This window comes from Puma concolor, chromosome A1 (genome assembly GCF_028749965.1).
Source record: "Puma concolor isolate L17-30 chromosome A1, mPumCon1.1.hap2, whole genome shotgun sequence".
NCBI classification, from domain to species: domain Eukaryota; kingdom Metazoa; phylum Chordata; class Mammalia; order Carnivora; family Felidae; genus Puma; species Puma concolor.
This window is the reverse complement of record NC_141667.1, coordinates 71,326,940-71,353,255: the sequence shown is the minus strand read 5'-3', so window position 1 is coordinate 71,353,255 and position 26,316 is coordinate 71,326,940. Positions and strand designations below refer to the sequence as shown.

The 26,316-nt window shown below is 33.4% G+C and overlaps 1 protein-coding gene across 3 annotated transcripts in view; it reads left to right on the top strand.

Annotated features, from left to right (window-relative positions):
- The window catches only part of FER (FER tyrosine kinase), a 453,694-nt gene that overhangs the window by 75,508 nt on the left and 351,870 nt on the right, over window positions 1–26,316 (top strand). For all 3 annotated transcript variants that reach the window (XM_086685926.1, XM_086685760.1, XM_086685844.1), the window contains 2 exons: window positions 1,458–1,631; window positions 7,028–7,127. In XM_086685926.1, coding sequence (XP_086542052.1) covers window positions 1,458–1,631; window positions 7,028–7,127 — 274 coding nt within the window. The remainder of the gene's footprint in view (window positions 1–1,457; window positions 1,632–7,027; window positions 7,128–26,316) is intronic.

Here is a 26,316-nt window from a genome sequence, read left to right as displayed (position 1 = left end):
CCGCGAGATCGTGACCTGGCTGAAGTCGGACGCTCAACCGACTGCGCCACCCAGGCGCCCCTATTTAGTTTGTTTTTAATCCATGTTTGTATAGTTTTGTTTTTTACTGTTTTCATCTTTGTTAAATTTTATATTTTAATGGAAGAGATATATCAGTTTTAAATTCCTTTGTGGTATCAAGAGCATATTATTAGTACTTAGAGTTTTGAATCTGAAAGTAAATATAATGAGTTTATTGGTCACATTTTACTCCATGTTCATAATAACATTTCATAACTAAGAATGCCCTTCTCCCTAAAAAATGTACTCAAAGGTTAACTTTTAAAAAAATGTATATTACAGTTTACCAAAAACAAGATTACTAAGTTAGACCCTGGTGAGTTTTGACTATGACTAAGAATTTGATTCTTTTAGGCTATTATTTTGATTTAGATGCTTATTAAATTTTGATTTAGGATTATATCAGAACATTAACCAATGGAGGGTAATCCTGTTCATTCACAGATCATAAGTAATAGCATAACAATTTATTCTAATCAATAAATATCTGAAATCATACCTTGTCTACTTTTTTAATCTTTAACATGGATCTTACCCAACCATGGTATATCTCCAACAATTGTTTCTGGATAGAATTTTGAAGATCTATAGTGAAGAGTATTCCTCAGTTGCTTTTTTTTTTTGGATCTAGAAATTAGAATGTTTAATAACAAATGACTTGTTCTTCCAGCAGTATCCATATGCTGACTTGTCCCAAACCCCACCATTATGTGTGTCTGCTATTGATGGAATGTGTTGTGCTGGAAAAACCATTGAGAGCTAATGGTATTTACTAAGAAACGAGAATAGATAGAAATCCACAGATTACCATTATTTAATACATAAGCAGCAAATGAATAGCAAGTACAAAGATTGAGAAGGGATTTTTAGGAAAAGGAGAAGACAAATTGGTATGTTGGAATATAAGAAGCCATCCAAACCAGAAAAGAAGAGTTTCAGGAAGGAGTGAGTGGGTCAGCAAGATCAGATGCCACAGAGAGAAATGTTAAGGATAAAGACGGGTAAATATCTGTTGCATTTGACCATTAGGAAATGGTGACCGTACTGAGGCATCAGTATGGTGTAGGCAGAAGGATTATATCAACATATTGACAAAGAGACAAGAAGTGATAAAATGAAGACTGCAAGTGTGAACTCTCGAAGAGCCTTAATCCCTTTCCTCCAATACTACATAGTCTCTGATTACTAAATTTTGAAGCATTTGTACTTGAAGTTGAAGATGTTAAATCTGAGCCATTCATAGCTCCTTGCACAATTGCGAGAAACCTGGCATTTTTGTATTAATGTAATAATTTCTGTAAAACTAAATATTTAAAGTTCCAGAACACTTAAAGCACAGCTAAATGGCAGCCTTTAATACAAGTGCTAATTTTCTTTCATTCTTTCTTTTTTTAAAGTCTTGGCTACTTATGATTCAGCAGACAGAGCAACTTAGTAGAATAATGAAGACACATGCAGAGGACCTAAATTCTGGACCTTTACACAGGCTCACCATGATGATTAAAGATAAGCAACAGATGAAGAAAAGTTTTATAGGTGTTCATCAGCAGATAGAGGCAGAGATGATCAAGGTTTGTCTTTTTATTCTGGAATTCTTTTTTTAATTTGACTTTGAGACTCACTGAAATATTTCATCTTGTTTGACTTTTAAAAATTGTTTAGTCATCATTTTATTTATTTATTTATTTGTTTATTATTTTATTTTTGATTTTTTAAAATTTACATCCAAATTAGTTAACATATAGTGCAACAATGATTTCAGGAGTAGATTCCTTAATGCCCCTTACCCATATAGCCCATCCCCCCTCCCACAACCCCTGCAGTAACCCTCAGTTTGTTCTCCATATTTTTGAGTCTCTTCTGTTTTGTCCCCCTCCCTGTTTTTATATTAGTTTTGTTTCCTTTCCCTTATGTTCATCTGTTTTGTCTCTTAAAGTCCTCATATGAGTGAAGTCATATGATTTTTGTCTTTCTCTGACTCATTTTACTTAGCATGATACCCTCCAGTTCCATGCACGTAGTTGCAAATGGCAAGAATTCATTCTTTTTGCTTGCCGAGTAATACTCCATTGTATATATCTAGCATACTTCTTTATCCATTCATCCATCGATGGACATTTGGGCTCCTTCCATACTTTGGCTGTTGTTGATAGTGCTGCTATAAACATGGGGGTGCATGTGTCCCTTTGAAACAGCACACCTGTATCCCTTGGATAAATACCTAGTAGTGCAAATGCTGGGTTATAGGGTAGTTATGTTTTTAGTTTTTTGAGGAACCTCCATACTATTTTCCAGAGTGGCTGCACCAACTTGCATTCCCACCAACAATGCAAAAGAGATCCTCTTTCTCCGCATCCTCGCCAACATCTGTTGTTGCCTGAGTTGTTAATGTTAGTCAGTCTGACAGGTATAAGGAGGTATCTCATTGTGGTTTTGATTTGTATTTCCCTGATGATGAGTGATGTTGAGCATTTTTTCATGTGTTGGTTGGCCATCATTTTATTATTAGAAATAGGTTTTGGTGTCTCTAATAAGTGATATTTTATTCCTATTTATTATAAAACATTATTGATTATAAGCTGTACTATTACTTTATATACTCTTCTGAAAGAAAAGAATGCTGCCAATTAGACTATGATACAGTGCTCTCTTATCACTTTGAATTTTTATTTTTTACTTACTGCAGTAGCTCTTTTAAGTTTTATGATTTTAATTTTTACTATGCATATAATAGAAAAGAAAATACAGGCAAAATAAATGAGTTTTGATATTTCTAAAATTTTTTTCACAATCAGAGTTTGTTTTTTTCTGGGTAACTTTTTAAAATGTTTTTTATTATGAAAGTTTCAAATGTGCAAAAGGAGAGAGAATAGTAAAACAAACTCCCATTGACTGATCCACCCACATAGTCAAGGTTTTATAAAATCTATACTCACCTCCATTTTCTAATACACTGAACCATTTAAAAAATTTCAGATATCATTGTATCCATAAATATTTTAGTATATATTGCTAAAATAAATATTAAAAAAAAACTATATTATCATTAACCTACCTAAAAATAACAGTAATTTCTTAATGTTATTAAATATTCTGACTGTGCTCAACTGATTGTTTTTTAAATGTTTTTTTACAGTTGGTTCATTTGAATCATGACCCAAACATGCATTTGAATAATTTTAATCTGTAGGTTCCCCCCCCCCATTTTTTTAAAGTTTATTTATTTTGAGAGAGAAAGAGAGAGCACATGCATGTGAAAGCAGGGGAGGGTCAGAGAGAGAATCCCAAGAAGGTTCTGCGCTGTCAGTGCAGAAAACCAGTGTGGGGCTTGATCACACAAACCCTGAGATCATGACCTGAACTTCAATCAAGAGTTGGACACTTAAGCTGACTGAGCCACCCAGGCACCTACCACTCCCAACCTTTTAAAAATGCTATTTATTTGTGGAAGAAATTGGGTAATTTGCTCTATAGAATTGAAGTTCCTTAATTTTTGACTTTATTGTTAGCATCTTGTGATGTGATTTCACATATTTCTTCATCCTTCAATTTTCCTGTAAACTGGAGAGTAATTAGATTGGCTTGATAACATTCTGTCTACTTATTTGGGGCAAGAATACATGATAGGTGCTGGTATAGACTTCCTGTTTTTTTTCCCCCTATCAGAGATATCTAATGTCATCTTGTTTATCTATTTGTGATGTTAAACTTGTCTAATAGGTTCCAGTCCTGCTAGCCTGATCAACCTATGAAAAAAGTTTCTTTTCAGACATTTACCTAATAGGTTTAGAAATAATTGATGTTCACTGCTTAGATCCATTATTTTACTAGGGGTTGTAAAATGGCAGTATTTTACTTCTATCATTCCTAATATGATTGTTAGCTATAATTTTTCAGTAGAAAGTTTTGTTATATCACCTACTTGGCTACCCTGAGGTATCGTTCATATACAAGAATCAGGATAAATGCTTGCTTTTTGCAATTAATAAGCCAGCTTGGAGAACATGAATTGGTTCTTTAGCAACTTCAGAAGTAAAGACTTCCAGTTTCCAGTCCAGCATATAAGAAGATTAGAAGTTGTCACTCATTCCTAACAAGGAGTTAAAATTTGAACAAATAGAAAAATCACCAATTGCTTTTAGATCCTTAAGAGAAGTGACGTGACAGGGCAAATGGCTCCCCCTAAAATTGGAGAGACAGACAAGCGAATACAGAGAATTACAACTTATCAGAGCAAAAGCCTCTTTGGGAAATAGTACTGGTTATAGGAAAACCTGGAGTGTAAGTGACAAATTCTGGACGCTCAGTGTGGACAACTCTGACAGTTAAAACCTCCAGGAGGAGCTACTTATTGAGGGAACTACACACTTCTGTGAATTTTACCTCCTAGACCTCTACCAGGTTCTCACAGTGAATATTGGAGAAAAATCTCATGCTTCAGGAGGGAAAAGGAACCATTTTGCCATATGCCAAAGCATTCTGTTCTTAATAAAGTCGCTTAGGAGAAACTGTTTACCTGTAACCTAATTGATCTGGGGCAAGGGGGATTCATAACTCCTGTCCACTCGGAGTGGAGAGTGGGCTAGTGAGCTGAGGAACACATGTGAAGTTCATAGCCAGAGGTGTAGGCTCAGTAAAAGACTGAGGCCTAATCATAGGCTGTAAAATACTTTCCCTTTTTCTGGCAGCTTATCACCACGTTAGTAAAGGCCTGTTTAATCAGTTCCTTTTGCTCGGTACAATCTGCCTGGCAATCAAGAAAACATAACAAGGCATACCAAGAGCCAAACATGCAGAATTGGAAGAGACAGAACAAGCATCAGAACCAGACACAGCAGGGATGTTGGAAATATCAGACCAGGAACTTAAAACAACTATGAATAATATGCTAAGGGCTCTAATGGATAAAGTAAGTACGAAAGAGCAGATGGGTGATGTAAGCATAAAGTTGGAAATCCTAGGAAAGAACCAAAAAGAAATACTAGAGATCTAAAATACCTTAATAGAAGTGAAGAATGACTTTGAAGGGCTTAATAGGAGATTAGACACAATAGAGGAAATAATCTCTGAAGTTGAGGATATATCAGTAGCATTCTATAAAACTGAAAGCAGAGAATACAGACTGAAAAAAAAAAAATGGAACAGAATATCCAAGAACTGTGGGGCAGCTACAAAAGATGTAACATATGTATAATGGAATACCTGTAGGAGAAGAAAGAGAGAAATGAACAAGAAATATTTGAAATAATAATGACTGAGAATCTGTCCAAATTAATGTCAGACACCAAACAGTAGTTCTAGGAAGCTCAGAGAACACCAAACAGAATAAATGACCAAAAAACTACACCCTAGCCATGTTGATTTCAAGCTATAGATAATCAAAGATAAAGAAAAAATCCTGAAAGAAGCCTGAGTACAAAAGCACCTTAACGTATAGAAGAACATATAAGAATTACATCTGATTTCTCCTCAGAATTAAGTAGGCAAGAAGGGAGTAGAATGAAATATTTAAGTGTTGAGAGAAAAAACCCACTTTCCCCGAATTCTATGCCCTGTGAAATTATCCTTCAAAAATGAAATAAAGACTTTCTTTGATAGACAAAAATTGAGGAAATTTGTATCCAGTGGACTGAGAAGGAAAATAATATAGGTCAGTAACTCAGATCTACATCATGAAAGGAAGAGCACTGGGGAAGGAATGTGAAGATAAAGTAAAAATTTATGTTTCTCACTCTTAATTAATCTAACACATAACACTTTATTGAAAATCGTAACAGCAACATTTGATTACGTACAGTCATGAATATATCTTGTGTGTGTATATATATATATATATATATAGATATATGTTTATGTATGCTTATATATAAGTTAAATGAATGACAGCAATGATAGATGGGAAGGAGGAATTAGGATTATTTTGTTATTGTAAGATACTTATGTGGTATAGTGGTCCTTGAAATGTGGTATAATGGTATAGTGGTCTTTGAAAGTAGGCTTGCATTAGTTATAAATACATATTGTGAACTCTAGGGCACTTACTAAAAAAAAGTTAAAAAAGAAATGTAACTGATACGCTAAGAAATAAGAGAGGGTGGAATTGTATAAAATACTCACTTAAAACCACAGAAAAGTAGAAAAAAGAGTGTTAGAAATAGGAACAAATAACAAGGATAACAATTAGGAAACTAACAAATATGGTACCTATTAATCCAAGTGTGTGGATAAGTACTTTGAAGGTCAGTGGTCTAAATGAGCCCATTAAGGGACATTTCAGAGTGGATTTACAAACAAGACCCAAGTATATGTTGTCTACAATAAACCCATTTTAGATATTAAGACACATATAGATTGATAGTAAATGGACGGAGAAAGATATACTATGCTAATCCTAATCAAAAGGAAGTAGAAGTAGCTATATTAATTTCAGACAGAGCAGACTTTTAAGTGTTTTTTGGGTACAGAATCAAGGACCTGCATTTGCTTAGTCTTTCCATAGATAGAATAACAGATTTCATGTATGTATGCAATGACCACTGTCATGATTATTATGTAGCCAACAGTGATTGTTAGATACATCTTATTTTAAGTGATGTTACAATATCTGAAAAACCCAAAACACAAAAACCAAAAAACTCATGTAAGAACTGGTAAATTGTATTCTGTATATTAAAATAAATATTTTTTAGAAAAAATATTTTATACATAGTATATTAATCTATTGGTCTTTAAATTTTAGATGATGACAGCACTATTTCTTGATTTGCTTTTATTTTTAAGAGATGTTTTTCTTTTTTCATATGGCGTTGAATTTATCATTGATTTCTAAACCAGTGTTTAATATATTGTCTATAATGTATATTAAGGAACAACTGTGATCTATAAGCAATAAAAATATATTAGGACTTAAGTTCTTGACAAATATAAATTTAATCATTTAAAATTTGTTTTGCATTTTTTTTGACAGGTTACAAAGACAGAATTAGAAAAATTAAAGTCCAGCTATAGACAGTTGATAAAAGAAATGAATTCTGCCAGAGAGAAATATAAAGAAGCTTTAGCTAAAGGTATGGCAAAATTATGAAAAATGTTTATTTTAGTGATTTTTATTCTTATCATTTGAAGATTGTCTTTAAAGTACCAGAATAATTCCACTTAGACCAATTCACATTTAAAAAAATATCAAAATATGTCAAAATAGACTAATTGTCAAACTGTTTAATGTCTTTTTATTTTTTGTCTTTTTAAAAAAATGATGTAAATTAGTTTTTACTTTTTAGTAGTTCATACTAAATGGAATTATGTAGCACTTGTAACTAAAATGCAAGGAATATTTAAAAATTTCTCTCTAGAAGTTTAATTACTGAATGTAAATAAGAAAAATAGGTTGTATTTGTTAAGATACCATTTTTAGCTCTCTTTTTGCCTATGGTATTTAAAAGCCACTAAAGCAGCCAGACCATTTTATAGCATTATTTTGCCTTCATAGCTTAATTTTTTTTAATCTTAAAAAAATTTTTTTAATGTTTTTATTTTAGTTTTGAAAGAGAGACAGAGCATGAGTGGGGGAGGTGCAGAGAGAGTGAGGGAGACACAGAATCCAAAGCAGGCTCCAGGCTCTGAGCTGTCAGCACAGAGCCTGACGCGGGGCTCGAACTCAAAGACAGTGAGATCATGGCCTGAACTGAAGTCAGACACTTAACCGACTGAGCCACCCAGGCGCCCCTTCATAGCTTAATTTTATGTGCATATATTTCCTCTAACATTTTCATAAGAAGCTTTGGAAGTAAATAGAAAGAGAAACATATTATTTATGTTTTAAATAAGCATTTATGATTATGAATCTTTAAATGTGAGTAAACAGTCTTCATATTTAGATTTTTTTTAATGATAAAAGTTGGAGGTTTTTAAAAAAATTCTTCCTGTCTAAATATAAGCTTTATTAGTAATTCTATCTTCTTTTTCTTTTTACTAACATATTTCTCTTGGTCTTTTACTTGTGTATTATATTCTTACTTTGTGGAGGTAAATGAAATAAATAGCTCCTACATTTCAATGTATCTTGCACAATGGAAGCACCATGTTTATGTTAATCCCAGTAGACTAAAAGAGATACTGATTTAACATGCAGTTCTCCCTCCTTCCCTTTCCTACATCTTTCCTTTGTAATGATATAGTTTATTTTGGTTTAAAAAATGAAATCTAATTCTGATGTCATAATAAAATTTTAAATAGTTCTTATACATAGTACTTATACTATTGAAGATTTTCCACAGATAGTAATTTTTCTTTATTGTTTTTTATTTTAATTTAGATAAAATACCATTTAGTGTTGTATTAATAATAGGAAGACTGTTTTTTTGTTTGTTTTTTATAAAGTTTATTTACTTTGAGAGACAGAGCAAGTGAGCAGGGGAAGGGCAGAGAGAGAATCCTAAGCAGGCTCTGCACTGTCAGCATGGAGCCTGACTCACAAACCATGAGATCATGACCTAAGCCAGAATCAAGAGTGGGTTGCTCAACCGACTGAATGAACCACCCAGGCTCCCCTGAAGTCTGCATTTTTTTTTTAAGTTTAAAAAAAATTTTTAATGTTTAGTTTTGAGAGAGAGCGAGTGAGCTGGGGAGGGGCAGAGAGTGAGGGAGACACAGAATCTGAAGCAGACTCCAGGTTCTGAGCTGTCAGCACAGAGCCTGACGCGGGACTTGAACACACTAACTGTGAGATTATGATCTGAGCCAAGTCAGATGCTTAACTGACTGAACCACCTAGGCACCCCCTGAACACTGTAGTTTTAATTAATCCCAAGAAATGTATTACGTGGCTGAATCTCCTGAAATTAAAATATGTGAACTTATTTACATTTCTCCTTCTAAAGGTATTAGTGATAATATTTTCCTATTTTCAAGAATTTGATTGCTCTTTATCAAATATTTGATCAACTTATATCCTGTGGAATACATATTTGAAAAATAACTTCTTGTATTATTGTGTTTGATATGTGACATATTACATTTCTTTTTTTATAATCAACACTATCTTTATACTCCTGTTTATGTGAAAAAGTGTAAAATTATATTTTTGAACACTTTGTTTCTGTTATCAAACTGCTTTTTATATTTAACATGGAAATAGGGGTTCTTTTGTGAAGTTATTTATTCTTTATAAGGATGATATGATGGCAAATCTTCCAACATTTGCAGACTTAATGTCAGAACTTTAGTTCATTGTATAGGCCAGAACAGGGCAGTTCTGAAATGGGTCCTAGGGACAGCTAGGCAGTGACAGTGAATACCCCCAGTATGGCTGTAGCATCCAGTCATTACTTTAGATATTAGGGGGTCTTAAAACCCCAGTTTGACGTTTAGCTCCCAGCTAGAGAAGACAAGGCTTTGGGGGAGACAAGGCTTTGGGGGAAACAAGGCCTGAAAATAATTCCTATAGTAAAAGGGTTAAATTCTGGATTTGATTGAGAATGGGTTCAGTTGATTGAGAAAGGGCTCAGTTACTATAACTAACTGGAGGTTTAGCAGTAGTAGATCAGCAGGAAGGCTAGGTTAATGCTGAAATTCCAAATTCCTGACCCCTGCTGTGTAGATTACACAAAATACTTTAAATTTTGAATATTAAAATTTATATCCAAAGGAACATCAGTTAATATTATTTAATGTAAAATATTACACTCATTTGTAATTTGACTGTGGCATTTTAATTAATTATTATTATTATTATCTTTTGTAATATACCTTAACTATTAAACTTGTTTTGCTCTGGGCTGGGCTGAGAAAGCAAATATTTGTCTTAAGTTGACTTCGACTAATTTGAAACTAGTCTATTGATTATTATTTATAACATATAAACTGAGAACAACCAAAATAATTTTAGCTAGCCTGTTGAGTTGAAGTTAGTAATTCAGAATGTTTCTTGATAGCAGCATAGAATAATGAGTTCTTAAATGCAAAATATACAGATTTTACTTTCTTATTGTGGATTAAGTTCTGAATACTTTAATTTGGTTGAGCACCTGTTTAGGTTTAACCATAAAACAGTTTTGTGAATGTATAAGTAAATGACTTCACAAAAGAACTCTTACAGGATCATATTGTATATGACTAAAGAAAGTTTTACTTTTCCTTTCCAATCTGGATATCTTTCTTTTTTTTTTTTTTTTCTTTTCTTTTTCTTGTCTAATTGCCTTAACTAGAACCTCTAGTATTATGTTGAATAGAAATAGAAAGAGCAAAGATGTTTGTCTTGTTCCTCAACTTAGAGGGAAAATCTTTCAAAATCAAGTATTAAGTTAGGTATAGTTTCAAAATTCTTTTTCATCTGGTTGAAGTTCCTTTCATCTTCCTGCTTCTCTTTCTTTCTTTCTTTCTTCCTTTCTTTCTTTCTTTCTTTCTTTCTTTCTTTCTTTCTTTCTTTCTTTCTTTCTAAAAAATTTTTAATGTTTGTTTTTGGGAGAGAGAGAGAGAGAGAGAGAAAGAGAGAGAGAGAATGCGAGTGGGAGCCCTCCTCCTGCAAGGAGACACAGACTCCAAAGCAGGCTCCAGGCTCTGAGCTGTCAGCCCAGAGCCTGACACAGGACTCGAACCCACAAATCAAGAGATCATGACCTGAGCTGAAGTCGGATGCTTAACTGACTGAACCACCCAGGTGCCCCTCTCTTCCTGCTTTAGAGTAGATGTTGGATTTTGTTAAATGCTTCCTTTGTATCTATTGAGATAAATATTTTTTCTTCTTTTTGTTTGATATGAATTACTTTGATTGATTTTCACATGTTTCAAATATTACATCAATCTCACATTCCTGGGATAAACTCCTCTTTGTTATGATGAATTATCATTTTTTATATTGTTGGATATGGTTGGTTAAGTTTTTTTAAATAATTTTTTATCTATATCTTTGTTTCTTGTATTTTTGTCTTATTTTAATATAAAGGTAATTCTATTCTGTGAATGGTTACCTCCTCTAACTTTTTAAGAAAGATTTGTGTTCAGTTACTAATGGTTCTTAAATATATGTTGAATTTACTTAAGCCATCCGAGTCTGCTTGTTTCTATTTTTTTACTTTTTTTTGCAAAGATTTTAAAACTATAAGCTCATTTTTTTTTGATTGATATAGACTATTTAGTTTATCTGTTTCTTTTTGTTTGAATTTTAGTAGGTTGTATCCTTCAAGGAAATGTCTATTTCATCTAAGTTGGTGATTTTATTGGTATTAAATTGTTAATAATTTTCCTTATTCACCTTTTTAATTTATAGAATCTGTGGTGACATTTTCTTTCTCATTCTTGGTATTGGTGATATTGATATTTTATGTCTCTTCTTTTTTTTCCTAATCATTCTGGCTAGAAGTGTATCAATTTTATTAATCTTCTCAAAGATCAGCTTTTGGCTTTACTTCTGTTTTTCTTTCTATTTAATTGACTTATGCTCTAATCTTTGTTATTTCTTTCTTTCTGCTTGTTTTAGGCTTAGTTTGCACCATTTAAAACATTTTTTAAATGTCCTTGATGTGGAAGCTAAAGTCATTGATTTGAGAATTGTCTGTTTTGTAATATAGTCATTTTGTGCTCTCAATTTCCCTAAGCACTGTTTTGGCAACGTTCCCCAATTTTTCATACACTGTCTTCATTCTCATTCAGTTCAAAATACTTTCTAGTGTCCCTTTTGTTTTTTAATTTGATCTGTAGGTTATTTAAAAGTGTGTGAGTTAGTTTTCTAAAGTTTTGTCGTTTTTCTAGAGATGTTTCAATTTTTTATTTATAATTTAATTACATTTTGATCTGAGAATATTTTTTTATGATTTCATTTCTTTAAGTTTATGTGTACTTGTTATCTGGCCCACAGTTTGGTGTGTTTTCATAAATGCTTCATTTTCACTTGATAAGAATGTGTATTCTGCTGCTGTTGGTTGGAGTGATCTATATTGTCAGCGTGGTTCGGTTAGCTAATAGTGTTTTTTGATTTTTTTATGTTGTTATGGATCTTCTGTCTACTTGTTATATTAATGTTTGAGAGAGGGCAATTGAAATCTCCCCCTGTAATTGTGGGTCAGTCTATTTCTTCTTGTAGTTGTCAGTTTTTGTTTTTGTTTTTTTTTCATGTATTTTGAAACTCTGTTATTAGGTGACTAAGCATTTACAATTCTTATATCCACTTGATGACCCCTTTATTATTATAAAATAATCTTTATTATCCCTGGTAGTATTCTTTGCCGTGATATCTGTTGTATCTCATATTAATACAGCCATTCCCACATTACTTTGATTAGTGTTTATACAGTCTTTGTGGTTTTCATTCTTTAATCTGTTTCAGTCCTTATTTTTGAATTACATTTCTTGTAAGCAGCATATAGTTAGGTCATGCTTTTTTAGCTTGTTAATGTCTACCTTTTAACTGGGATTATTCAACTATACTTAATGTGACTTTTGATATTGTTATGTTTAAATATGTCATTTTGCTCTTTGTTTTCTTCCATTTACTCTTTATTTTCCTTTTCATTTTATCTACCTTCTTTTGGATGAACATTTTCTTGATTCCTTTTTTTCCTATTTTGTTGTCTTATTACCTATAACTTTTTGTTGTATTATGTTATCTTTAATTTACCATAGTGTATCTTCAACTGATATTGTAATACTTTGCTTTTAACATGGAACCCTTACAATAGTGTCATCTTCCGGTCTGTGTGCTATTGTTGTACTATATTCCACTTTTGTGTACGTTGTAAAGTCCGCACTACCTTGTTAATGTTTCTTTGTTTAAATAGTTATTTTTTTTAAATTTTTTTTAACGTTTTTATTTATTTTTGAGACAGAGAGAGATAGAGCATGAACGGGGGAGGGGCAGAGAGAGAGGGAGACACAGAATCGGAAGCAGGCTCCAGGCTCTGAACCATCAGCCCAGAGCCCGACGCGGGGCTTGAAGTCACGGACCGCGAGATCGTGACCTGAGCTGAAGTCGGATGCTTAACCGACTGAGCCACCCAGGCGCCCCAATAGTTAGTTATTTTTAAAACTACAGCAGAACACTTCATATATTTATCTATGTAGTTATCTTTTCTAGCATTTTGTATTCCATCTGGCGTCAGTTAACTTTTGCCTGAATTACCTACTTTAATGTTTCTTGTAATGTAAGTCTGTAAGTAATAAATTCTTTCAGTTTTACATGCTTGAAAAAGTTTTTATTTCACCTTTGTATTTGAAATATATCTTTGTTGGGTATAGAATTCTATTTTGTCATTTTTTTCCCCCTCTTTAGGTCTTTAAAGATGTTGTGCTAGTGTTATGTCATAGAGAAATCTATTCTAATCTTTATCTTTGCTCTACACATTTTATTTTCCTTTGGTAGCTTTTAGCTACTCTTTATCATTGGTTTTAAGAAATTTGGTCATGATGTCCATTGCTGTAGTTTTTTTTTTTTTTTTTTTCTTGTGGTTTTTGAGCCTGTTTTATCTGAGAATTTATAGTTTTCACCAGATTTGGACAACGTTCAGCCATTATTTCTTCATGTATATTTTCTGTGTCCCCCTCTCTGTTCTCTGCTACAGACTCTTGCTGCATGGATCTTAGGCTGCTAGTGGTTGTCTCACAGCCTACTGATACTCTTCATTTTTTTCCCACTTGTCTTTTTTTTTTCTTTCTGTTTCATTTTGGTAGTTTCTATGCTCTGTTTACAAGTGCACTCATCTTATTTCCTACAATGTCTATGTTTCTTTAATCCCATGTAATATAGTTTTCATCTCAGGCGTTGCAGATTATGCCTGAATAATTGTGATAATGGGTCTTTTCCTAAAACTTGCAGGTATCTACTTAACGCATTAACCTAAGTTTAGAGTCTTAGTGGACTTCATCATCCTTCTTCATTTGTTCTGAGAGTTTTATGAGTTTATTCATTCCCAGATTTTTTAAAAACTCACTATAATCTTCCACTTGCTTATGTTGTAAAAAATATACATAATCTTTACCTATAAACCTACATTCAGTCCCTTGTTCATATGCCATGTAGTATTTTTTTAGAGTTAAAATGTATTTTTTTAAGAGTTGAACCATATGGTATTGATGAAGTGAATTTAAATACAGTTTTTGCTTTGAAGTTTTATAGTTTGCTTGGAGATATACTGAAGTGTCAGAAAACCTGTTCAAAATAACTCTCATAGTTATGTATTCTGATATAGCCTATTTAATTGATTCTGTGTGACTACAGTTATGTTGGGGTTTTATATTTACCAAGACTCAAAATACCCACAATAACATTCGCGGAGGTTACTCTTATATGAGTAGAAGTCTGAATGCTTTTGCTTTATCACACGTCATATTTCAGGAAAAAGAAACAGGATGAGCTACTCCACGTTACAAATGCTTATAATAGTCTAGAGAAGTTTAAAAGGAGCGCTCTCCACCCACTTATATAACAAGAGTAGGGAAACAAACTCTCTTTCAAATTTTATTTCTTTATGGGAAACAAAACAGAGTGCTAAGAGATTTGTAAACTCCCTGATTATGTACAGGCCCTCACTTAACCTATGCAGACAGAATAAGAAGATACCTACTGCTAGAACTGTGGGGAGTTTGCTAGAAGTCTCATTCAAAAGTAAATTTTTCTGTAATTGGGAAGTAGATTTTCTTAAATTGCCTCTTCATGCATTATGAATAGTTCTGTGGTATTTTATAGCCAATTAAAATTGATTAGATCCATTGAGTTGTCTCTTTAGAGTACTTTAATTGTGAAAACCAGTTTGAAATGAGTCCAGATTTGAGACAGATGGTTAAATTTATGTTTAAATAAATCCAAATTTAAAAAAATGAGTAAAACTTTTTGAAGGCTCTTTTAGTTGATTTTCTCATTTTTAGTCCAACAAGAATGGCCTTCCTATTCAATAATCTCTAAATCTTGGAGTTTTTAAAAACCAGAATCATGTATGCGTGAAATGTGGAGGTCCCCTAGACAAATATTCTGAAATTCAAATTTACATCTCAGTTCAACATAAGGAGAAATGCTTTTTGGATATAGGACTTGCTAAAGACCAAAGCTAATAAGTTCAAGATATGTTTTTCGATCATCATTTCTGTTGATGTGGCTTTCCCTCCTCCCCCCCCCTTTTTTTTTTGACCTACTTATTAGTACATGATATATCAGCAGCTAACATATGGCATGAATGCTTTTCACTGCATGGAGCTTAATATGATAGGAACTTTATAAGGTCATAAAGAGTAATGACACTTTTTGTTGTTAATCTAATTTGCATTGGGTTAAAGTTGCAGAAATTGGAGTGACAGTTATAATATTCTCATTAGATGCTGAAATATTATGTGGGATGGAATATGTCACATGATTCATTTATATTCTAGAGATAACTTCCTAATATGAAAATAAAATTAAAGCACAATAATTTGATTTGTCCCTATTTTTCTTAGTTTTATTAAATAAACAAAGCTAAGTTTCATATACAAAGAGATTAAGAGAAGCTATATCCTTTTGCTGATTTTCCTCTACATTTTATAGGTGAGCTCTTTAACAATATTAGTTTTGGACTTGATTACTAGAAAGATGATATAAACAGATGCAGAAGATAAAATTGTAATCTTTCTGTAACTTTTAGCTTTTTAAAAAATTTTATTTAAGCTTAAATTTATTTTTTAATAATAAAAACTATATCAATTTATGCATTTTCTTTTTATGTGCCAGGCACTGTTATTTGTACTAGGGATACTGTAGATAACAAACCGTACAAAAATTCCTGCCTCTGTCAGGCTTACATTTTAGAGAAGAAGATAGCTAATTAACACAACAAATAAGTGAAACATATAGTATGTTAGATGGTGATAAGTACCATGGATAAAAATGAAACACAGCAGGTGGATAGGATGTTGGGAGAATGATCAGGTCAAACCTCATGGAGAAAGAGACATTTAAATGAAGAATGAAGGAAGTGAGGAAGTGAAGTGTATGGTTATCTGAGACAGAGAGTACTCCAGGTAGAGGGAATAGCCAGAGCTAATTCACCGGGAGGGGATCATGTCTAGAATATTTGAGGAGTAGTGCAAATGCCTGTGTGTCTGCAACTGGTGGAGTGATAAAGGAAAGAGATGGAATCAGAGAGGAAGAGTGATGGTGAGTGGCGAAGGAGGCACAAATTATATAGGATTTTGGTCATTATCTTAAAGCACTTTGGCTTCTACTCTAAGTAAAATTGGAAACTATGGTGGGTTTTGAGCAGAAGAATGACAGGAATTGACTAATATTTTAATAGTATAATTTGGCATCCTTGTTGCTACTCCTCTGAGAGGTGGAGGGGGATGGAAGTAAGGAGATTATTTCCAGGCTATTGGAGAAATCCAGGCAAGGTTTTATGCTGGTCTGGACCTGGGGTGGTAGTAACAGAGGTGGTGAGAAGTGGTCAGTTTCTGGATATACAGTTGATTCTTGTTATTTACAGTAGTTATGTTCTGTGAAATCACTCTGAATGCTAAATTAGCATTAGCTGAGTACTGAATCATTGCCCCTAGTGGACATAACATTAGGGTTTAAGTTCCTATAAGCAAGGTCACAGCATTTTTGGTGACTGATTTAATACATCATCCTGTTTTATGTATGTGTCTGTTTAAAGACACCTTCTTTAATATATGTTGTTGATTCATTAACATTGAACTCCAAACCAATAGTGCTGTATGTCATGACTAAACAAAGCAATCTGCCATACCTATTTTCTCTATAAAGTACATTGTAGCCTTCTTAATCATAAGAATACTTGACAGCGCTTTAGTATTACTTTTGGCCATTTTAAACAGCAAAATCATCAGATAAAAGCACAAAAATGCAGTAAATGTGAAACTAAATAGACTGCAGAATGGGTAGCTTCCAGCATGGGAACTGAAACAAAAAGGTAGACAGAGATAGCCTTGTTTGACCTCTCTTGGGAACATGTGTATCAAATGACTCTTGTGCTCTGCATATGTGTATATCTGTGATTGGCCTGGAAAGTATTTTGTATATTGATTTGAGGATTAGAAATAATTTTAGGCAGTAGGTGAATTCAGACATATGGAATCCATGAATGTATATATGTATTGAAAATAGAGCCTAAAGGATTTGCTGATGAATTGGATATAGTGGGTGAGACAAAGAAGTCAAGGATGATTTCAAGATTTTTGGCCTGAACAACTGGAAAGGTGGTTAACTGAGGTGGAGAAAAATATAGGAGTAGTAGATTTGGAGCTGAAGATCAGGAGTTTTTAGATTCTTTTTAGACATCTAACTAGATATGTCTAGTTTGTACTTGAATCTCTAGGGAGAGGTCTAGAGTAAAAGTATAAACTTGAATATTAGTTGGTATTTAAGCCATGCCGTTTGATGACATTACTAAGGGTGTTCATTAAGATAGAAAAGAGAAGGGTCCTAAGGCTGAGCCCAACATTAAGAATCCCAACATCAAGAAATAAGGAAGAAATTATAAAGAACACCAAGATAAAAGGAAAACCAAAAGAACATATTATTCTGGAAGCCAAATGAGGAAGGAAAAGATTTTGAGGAAGAACGAGAGATCAACCTGGTTAAGTACTACTAAAACATGAGATGAGGACCGTGATTTGGATATTGTAAAGTGTAGGTTATTGGAGACTTCGAAAAGAGCAGTTTCAATATTGCAGTAGAGGGAAAAGCTTAAATGGGATGGGTTTAAGAAAGAATGCGAGAAAAGAAACTGGAGATCCCTGGTACAGATAAATCGTTTCAGGAGTTTTGCAGCAAAGGAAAGAGAGGGAGGTAACTGAAAGTAGTCAAGGGAGGATGTTTTCTTTTTTTAAAGATTAGGAGCAACTACTGCTTGTTTGTTGTTGAGAATGCTCTGGGAGAAAAGGAAAAGTTGATGAGGTAGAAGAATGAAGGAAGAATGGCTGTAGCAGTGTCCTTGAGTAGTTATGAGGTGATGAATCCAGTACCCAAGTGAATGGATTGGTTTTACCTAGGAGCCAGAGCCGTTTATTCATAGTAGTAGTCTAAGAAGGCCAAGCATACAGCTTTATACAGATAAGTAGGTAGATATATTGGTTATAGCTTGTTGAAGTTGTCTTGAAATTTCTTTTCTTAAGGGGGTTCCTGGGCTTCCTCTTCCCAAATTCAAAATCACAAGATATAGGCCAGTAAGTATATAGTGAAAAGTTTTTCTCCTGACTGTTACCTGTTTTTTTTTCCTTCAGAAATGACTAATACTTTGTTTCTTCTAGATATATTTTATGTATATCTTGTAGCTTTTAAGCTACTTACTTACTTAAAGGTATTCATCAACTTATTAGATAACCTTGTGTATTATTATAGTACATTATTCAGAGTTTGAGGTCAGTTACTGGTTGGTTATTCATGCTAAGTAAATGGTGATCTCTACACTTCCTCCTCTATAATTATATCCTAACATTATGATGACTATTTTGTGAGCCTTTGTTTTATTTATTTATTTTTTTTGTCAAGCATCTTTTAGGAAAATACTGCCTATCCCTCACAGAACCTAAAACACCATGGGATGTGGATAAAGATTTAAAGGATGAAAACCCTTAATTTGCTGGAAATGTTGTTATTCCACACAGTTGACTAATCTTATAAAGCAGAATGATGGTTTTGTTTTATTTTGTTTTGTTTTCATTCTGGCTGTGTTTATGTATTAATAATCCTCATAGTGGGAACATACCTGCTTTGAAACATACATATTGAAACCAAGTTTTCTTTTTTATTTTAGGAAGTAAGTGTTTTGATATTTAAAGAACAAATCATTGAGATATTTGATCTCTAGACTAAATAACTCCAATTTTTTAGGTTTAATGAATATTCAGATACTTTTGACTTTTGATCAGATTTTCACAGCTTTTGATTTTTAACTTTTATTTTGACATAATTTCAGACTTACATATCTATTAAAAGAAGGATACAAAGAATACCTTCACTCATACTCCCCAAATATTAATATTTCACCACATTTTATTTATTTCTTTCTCTGTATGTGATAGAGAAACTTACAATGACCCCTCTGTCCTTTTGATGTGTTCTTGTCATTCATCCTTTATTTTCTGACTCATCTTATACTTTTCATGCTCTGGATCCTGCTCCATTATTTTAAGGAACCATAGTTTCTTTTAGTGGTTTTCCATTTAGTATTTAGAAACCATTATTTGGGCACTGGGTGTGCTCATTGTCATGAGGGTATCTTTGTTCTAGGTCCTTTCAATGCACAGAGATAAGAAATAAACACAAATGTATCAGTGCTTATTTCTATATCTGTTGATCTGTCTATATTAAAACTAAAGAGTTTATATTGAGACTTTCAATTCTAGTCCAATGCCTTGTGTTCATTTGGTGTTTTCATATTTATGTATTTGCAACTTCTTTCTCTGACAGTGGGAAACCTGGCTTCTGTTATTCACACTGTGTTTACTTACTTGTTCAATTCTAAAATAACAGAAAATCATTTCAGAATTGTTAACGCATGCCTCTTAAAGAAACTACGATTCATGGTTTCTTTAGAGCTCTTTTTGTCTTTAGTCTTTCATTGTAATCAAATATTGTTTGCCAAAGTTTCTTAGATTAATTCTTTTCTTCCCCACTCCTTTTGGTGTGATTGCGTTATTCACTGGAAATAGTTTGGTTCATTTGTATCTGTTGTATCCCATTATAAGTTGTTTTGTCCTCTCCTATTCTTGTTTTTTGCTTATCTGTCTCATTAATGGTTTAACATTAATGGTTCCAAAAGTCAGTACTGTATAAAATTATATACTTAGATAACTATTATCTTCTATAATTATTTCTCTCAGGTCATGAGTTCATGACCTGAGAAGAAATCAAGAGTTGGATGCTTAACCAACTGAACTACCCAGGTGTCCCAAATTTTAAGAATTTTTAAGTATATTACAATGATTATCCCCTTATCTGTTATTCGTGGTACACATATTTTTTACTAGTTTGTTGGTTGTCATTTTATTCTGTTTAATGTGTTTCCCCCCACCAATGAATGATGATACTCTAGCTACTGATACTGCTTTGAGAAATAAACTGTCCTTTGTTTCTGTCTCAGAACTTATGTCTTCTGCCCATCTTCATGAAGTTGAGGCAGGCTAATTTGTTAGCTTGCAAGTAGAATAAAATCTTGTACCCTTCATGCTCTTGACAAAGATTGATGTGTCCTTTTTTTATATAGATTTTTATATTCTTTTTTTTCCTACAGGATTTTTTCCTCACTTGCTTTGTTTTGTTCCTTCATGGTTTCCCAAGTTCCTTCATTTTAACCATTTCTCCCTCTGAAGTGTTACCTTTCTAAGACTGTTTCTCATGCCTTTCACATATACTTTTAGTTCCCTTTCTTGTAGTCAGTTCTGTGATCTAGCATTATGTTTCCAGTATTTTCACATATAGAATGAACTTGCTTTTTCTGATGGTGATTTTAGACAAGTCTTAAGCACACTGCTACCTTTTCTCTTCTCTCTTTAGTTCATTTTTCTTGTTTTCAGAACAGCCTTTGGTATCCATGAAGTCTTGCAGTGGGAGGGTGAGAGATCTTTTGCAGTGATTTGGTGTTTAATTTTACACTCAGAGATAATTTTTTAAAAAATGTTTATTTATTTATTTTGAGAGAGAGAGACAGAATCCCAAGCCGTTTCTGCACTGACAGGTGATGCCAGCCTCGATCTCACAAACCGAACCAGGAGGTCATGAGCTGAGCTAAATTCAAGAGTTGGACACTTAACGGACTGAGCCACCCAGCTGCCCCTCCACTCACAGACGATTTAAAATTTGTACATTCACTGCCTACTATGCTGAGGATGAGGGTTTTTTATTTTTCTTTTTGTGCTTTATTAAATATTCAGATGCTATGTGGGAAATTCAGAATTATGCTTTTACTTCATCCCAGCTACACAGAATCCTCCCCTTCAAAGCTTTGTTACATTATAGAATATAGATTTGAGCATGGTATATTCAGTTTATAGGTTATTAAACGATTGTTGGTCAGTTGAATCTAGCAATCATTATATGCAAGGAAATGATATTTCACAGTTTTCTCTTTAAAGGTATTTTGTTGAATTTTTAAATAAAATATCACTGTTTTAGTTCCTTGAACAGTTTAGAGTCTATAACACATGCCCAGTAAATATTTCTTGATTGATATATCAATTTTTCTTATACCAGGAAATTTATTAAAAGTAGCACAGTATGTGTATATATAAATATATATATATGTGTGTGTGTATATATATACACACACACACACACATATATATATATACACACACCTATATATCTATTGTATTTTTTAATGCTTTATAGGAGCATATAATCAAAAGGTTTTTTCAGCTCTCCAAATTCTATGCCCTCCTTAGCCTATGCTGTTGTATTTTGACAATTTTTTTGCATTCATTCTTCATCACTACCCAGTGAATTGAAAAGGGCAGATAGTTTAACACCCAGGATTAGAAATTAGAAGCTAAAATTTAGATTATATGACTTGCTTGGGTTGCAAAACTAATCAAAGGAGAAGCTGAGACAAAAAATGACTTCTTAACTTTGCTTTTGTCTGAACAGCATGGAATAAAATGGGTAACTCATTCATTGTTCCCACATGTCATACTTGAATTTTAACTTGCATGTGAAAAAACATATGTGGACATTTGGCCCAAATAACTTATAAGTTAGGATGAATTCTTGCTCATTTTCTTCTTTCTCAGAGCAATAAGTAGAAATTATATAGTTGAGGAGGAATGGTTTGACAGGAAAGAAAAATGTAAGATGGTAGAACGTTTAGTTATCCAAATCAAAGCAGAGTCTATGTGCAGGCATTTTGCTTTTTGAAAATAATCACTTCTCATTTATTATCAGGAGGCTTTCCACCATAATATTTAGCAAATGGCAAACACTTCTGAAGTTTATAATAAAAAATACTGGACTTTCTAGACTAGCTGAATGAATAGTCTTGCCTGTCTCTTGTAAATGTCAAACTTACATAATTGAGTTTTGCTAGCTTCATAATATTGTTTATGGCATGGCATATTGTGTATACACTCTGTTATTACAAACATTAAACAGATTTGTCAACAAGTGGTGACAAAAGAATTATAATACAATCTCTTTGTGAAATTCATTATGTGCAGGAGGAAAAATTAGATGTTTTCCTGCCTGTTAATTGACACATGGGACAACTCCATGCCCTGCTTGAATGCCTCTCTTCATTAAAAAAGAAAAAAAGTCATATGGCAACAGAGGTATAATTCTGTGCCTGTCAATAAGAATTTACTTAATCTGTATACTTCATATTAATTTTAGGCTCAAATGTTATTTAAAAGTTAAGAAAGAGTAATAATGATGTGAAATATTCTGCACCAAGAAGTGACGTGGCGAGAATTGTGTTAGGGTTTTTTGCCACATGTTTCATTACGTGAATGGAACAGAAAATATTTTATTTGTGACTTTGGTTTTCACAAGGTATTACTATTTCTTGAATTTACTTATATAGTTTGTATGGGACCTAAATAATTATTTTAAAGTAAATCAGGAAAAACTATAATAAAATCCCTTTTGAAATCATAGCAAGTGAACATGTTCTTGGAGCTTTCTACAGGGGAGGGAGGGTGTTGATTGATCGATCACGCACATGCACAAGTACATCAGATAACCAAATGCATAAGTGTATGTGAGCTGTAGAGTACAAAAGCAAACAAACCAAAAGCCTGCTAAAACACACCCTCAAATTCAGTTTTAAGCCCAAAGCTCTTATTAAGCTCGTATTAAACCCAAAGCTCTTTATTATTAGTAGTAGTATTTTAATGTAATAAATTCTGCCTTGGATATTTTCAAAGGCATTTAATTTTTTTCATCAATTGTGTTAATTACCACTTATAAGCTGTTGATATTTTGATATGGTTATAATAGTCTTCTTCAGATCGTTTGTCATATACTGGGTATGATAAAGAAAAAAAAGAAATTCTTAACTTTTCTAATAAGACTTTAGATTATAAAATCTTAGCTGAGCGTTACACATTTAGTGCATCATTTTTCACCATCTAGAAAGACAGATGGGTAGTTTGCAGTTTAAAAAATCTGTGCAGATAGGAGGACAGATGGGTGGTTTAAATGTCTCCATGAAAATGTTTGTGTGGAGAGCTTGACTCCTGAAGTTGTACTAAAAATCCAAGAAATTAATTAGGAATAATAGAGTTCATATAAAAAGTAATATTTAAAAAATGATTTAAAATATGGAATTTACTATGTAGTTATACTTTGTGAATTTACAATAACAATTAACAAATTAGAACACAGTACTTAAATAGTCTTGTCTGGTAGATGCATGCCTTATTTTCTTATTATCAACACGTAGACTCTAGAAAATTTCTTTATTACTTTGAATCAATTTGTCTGCCTAATTGTATATGACCATTGGAATTTCTGTCAGAATTTGCTGAATTTTAAGTAACATATATTTAAACTAGCTTAAAAATGATTAATGAAATTAAAAAAAGAAAATAAAAGGGCCTTGGAAAGGGCTGCTCTGGCAGCTTCTGCAGCAGGTGTTTGTCGAGTTTTCACTCTCATTCAGACATTAATGTGATTTAGCCTCCAGCCAAAAAATGGATTCTGATTTGGTTGGGTATGCACTTTGGCTTTTGAGTATTAGCTTCATATAGGAGTCTCATCCTGACTAGTGTGGATAGGGAGATAAAGGGATTGTTATTTTTGACGGAGGCTCTGAGGCTGGCCATAGATATGTAAACTGCATAGACTCTTGGGGACATTTTTGAAATATATTTTTGTAAGAAGGATGCCAAATAGCAATATTTGTGGGTAAATAAATATATTATTCTGTGGAAAAAAAAAACTATTATATTAATTGAACATGTAGGAGAATGTGTTACTGAGAACCTTAAAATATCATTCATGATTAGTATTACTGAGGTAATTTGGTAATTACTAAGTTAAAAAAAATATCCCTAGTGCTATACAGAATGACTTAAAATTTCTGTAGGGTAACTGAGGCAAAAAAATATATTGAGTTCTCAATGAAGATTTAAAAGAATTAAAAATTCAAATAAAACAGACCTTTTTAAAATAACAGGGTATCCTTCATAGGAAGGGGAAGAATTATTTCATGAATTTATTTTAATTATATATTTAAAAAAATTTTTTTTCAACGTTTTTTATTTTTATTTTTGAGACAGAGAGAGACAGAGCATGAACGGGGGAGGGGCAGAGAGAGAGGGAGACACAGAATCGGAAACAGGCTCCAGGCTCCGAGCCATCAGCCCAGAGCCTGACGCGGGGCTCGAACTCACGGACCGCGAGATCGTGACCTGGCTGAAGTCGGACGCTTAACCGACTGCGCCACCCAGGCGCCCCTTAATTATATATTTAAAAATGTATATGATAATTGGCTCATGAAATAAAATATATTATCCTGTGAGTTGTAGTCCAAAAGTGAGAATATCCATTTCTTTAGTGGCTCATGTTATTTTTTCTGATCCCTTCAGATCAGAACTAAATTAATATATTTGTTTCCATCCACCTGATGTTAGAACCTGTTTCTAGATAGCAGCCCTTCTAGATAGAAGGGCTAGGAAAGATACTCTGGTGATTAAAATATTTTCTCCTTGAGAAGTTCTTTATGTTATAAAGTAAAATAGGCTTTCTAAGGTAGCAATTTGCAAATAACTTAGGAAATTAATAATGTCCCCATATGCAGGAACCAGCTGATGGGCTATGGCTAGAGAATTATGCTCTGTAAAATAATTCTGTGCAGCTCCCTGGAAGTCAGTGGTGGTTCTGGTACTTGGAACCACTAGAATTTGTTGGTAGCAGGGACTTACCAGTATGCTGGAAAGATTTTCTTTTCCATCTGCTAGATGCAGTTTCTTTGTCTGAGAACTGGAGGGGAGATGAGAAAGGCAAGCAAACTGTTCTCATTCTATTGCCCTGCCTGTGCATGTCTGAGGGTCTGAGGTCTCCTCTCTTCACAATAACACTGTCTTTACTCTGCTTTTGGTTCTTAGCTGGACACATTCTTCAACAGGGAATGCTTTTCAGACTCCTACCTATAGGGAATACTTAGATGGGTGCTGAACCTATGCAGAGTGGCAGCAGAGGAGAGCCTGTGGCGTCAAAACGTCTCAACATAGGGGTGCCTGGGTGGCTCAGTTGGTTAAACGTCTGACTCTCTATTTTAGTTCAGGTCATGATCTCACGGTTCGTGGGTTCAAGCATGGTGTCATGCTCTATACTGACAGCACAACACTACTTGGGATTCTCTCTGTCCCTCTGTCTCTCTGCCCCTCCTCTGATTGCTCGTTCTCTCCCTCTCTCTCAGAAATGAAATTAATAAACTTTTAAAATAAAATTCTCAACATAATAAATATTTTGAAAAGTTTATTCCCTAAATCTAATTAATTAATAAAGATATTTGCTTGGTTTACATTGAAAATTGAAGATCTGCTTAAAAATTTCATTTATTTAGGGGCTCCTGGGTGCATCAGTCAGTTAAGCCTCTGACTTCAGCTCAGTCATGATCTTGCAGTTTGTGAGTTCGAGCCCCGTGTCAGGCTTTGTGCTGATGGCTTGGATCCTGGAGCCTGCTTCCGATTCTGTGTCTCCCTCTCTCTCTGCACCCCCGCCACCCCTTGCTCATGCTCTGTCTCTCTCTGTCAAAAATAAATAAGCATTAAAATTTTTTTCATTTATTTATATAGTTGTTTATGTTGTCACTCTGTGAATATTTTCTGAATTATTTTAATAAAGGTACCACAAAAAGTTTTAGTTCATAATATTATCAATATCTCCTGGACTTTTCCTGTATCGAGTTTAAATTTCTCTGCTTTCAAGTCATTCACAACCTAAAACTGCTCTACTTATACAGACGTATTTCCTTCACTTTGTTAATACTTACTCTGTGAGCTTATTTCTTTGCTTGCCTATGTAATTTTGCTTATTCTCTCCCCGTTTTCACTCAGTATTCCAATTCACCAGTGGCTATATGTTGAGGACTCTGTTTTGCTAGGTACTGAATTCCCAGTGTTTAGCACAGTTCTTGGTGGTGGGTGGTGATCAGTGGATAATATTCATTAAATGAAAGGAAGAAAGGTGGAAAGGGAAGACGAGAGTAAGGAATTATTATTATCCATTCTGTCTTTCTTATACCTTCCTGCACATGCCCCACCTTTTAATGTTTGTTTTTTCTACATAGCCACCTCTGACTCCCCTTGTCTTTATTGAAACCTCAAACACAGACCTCA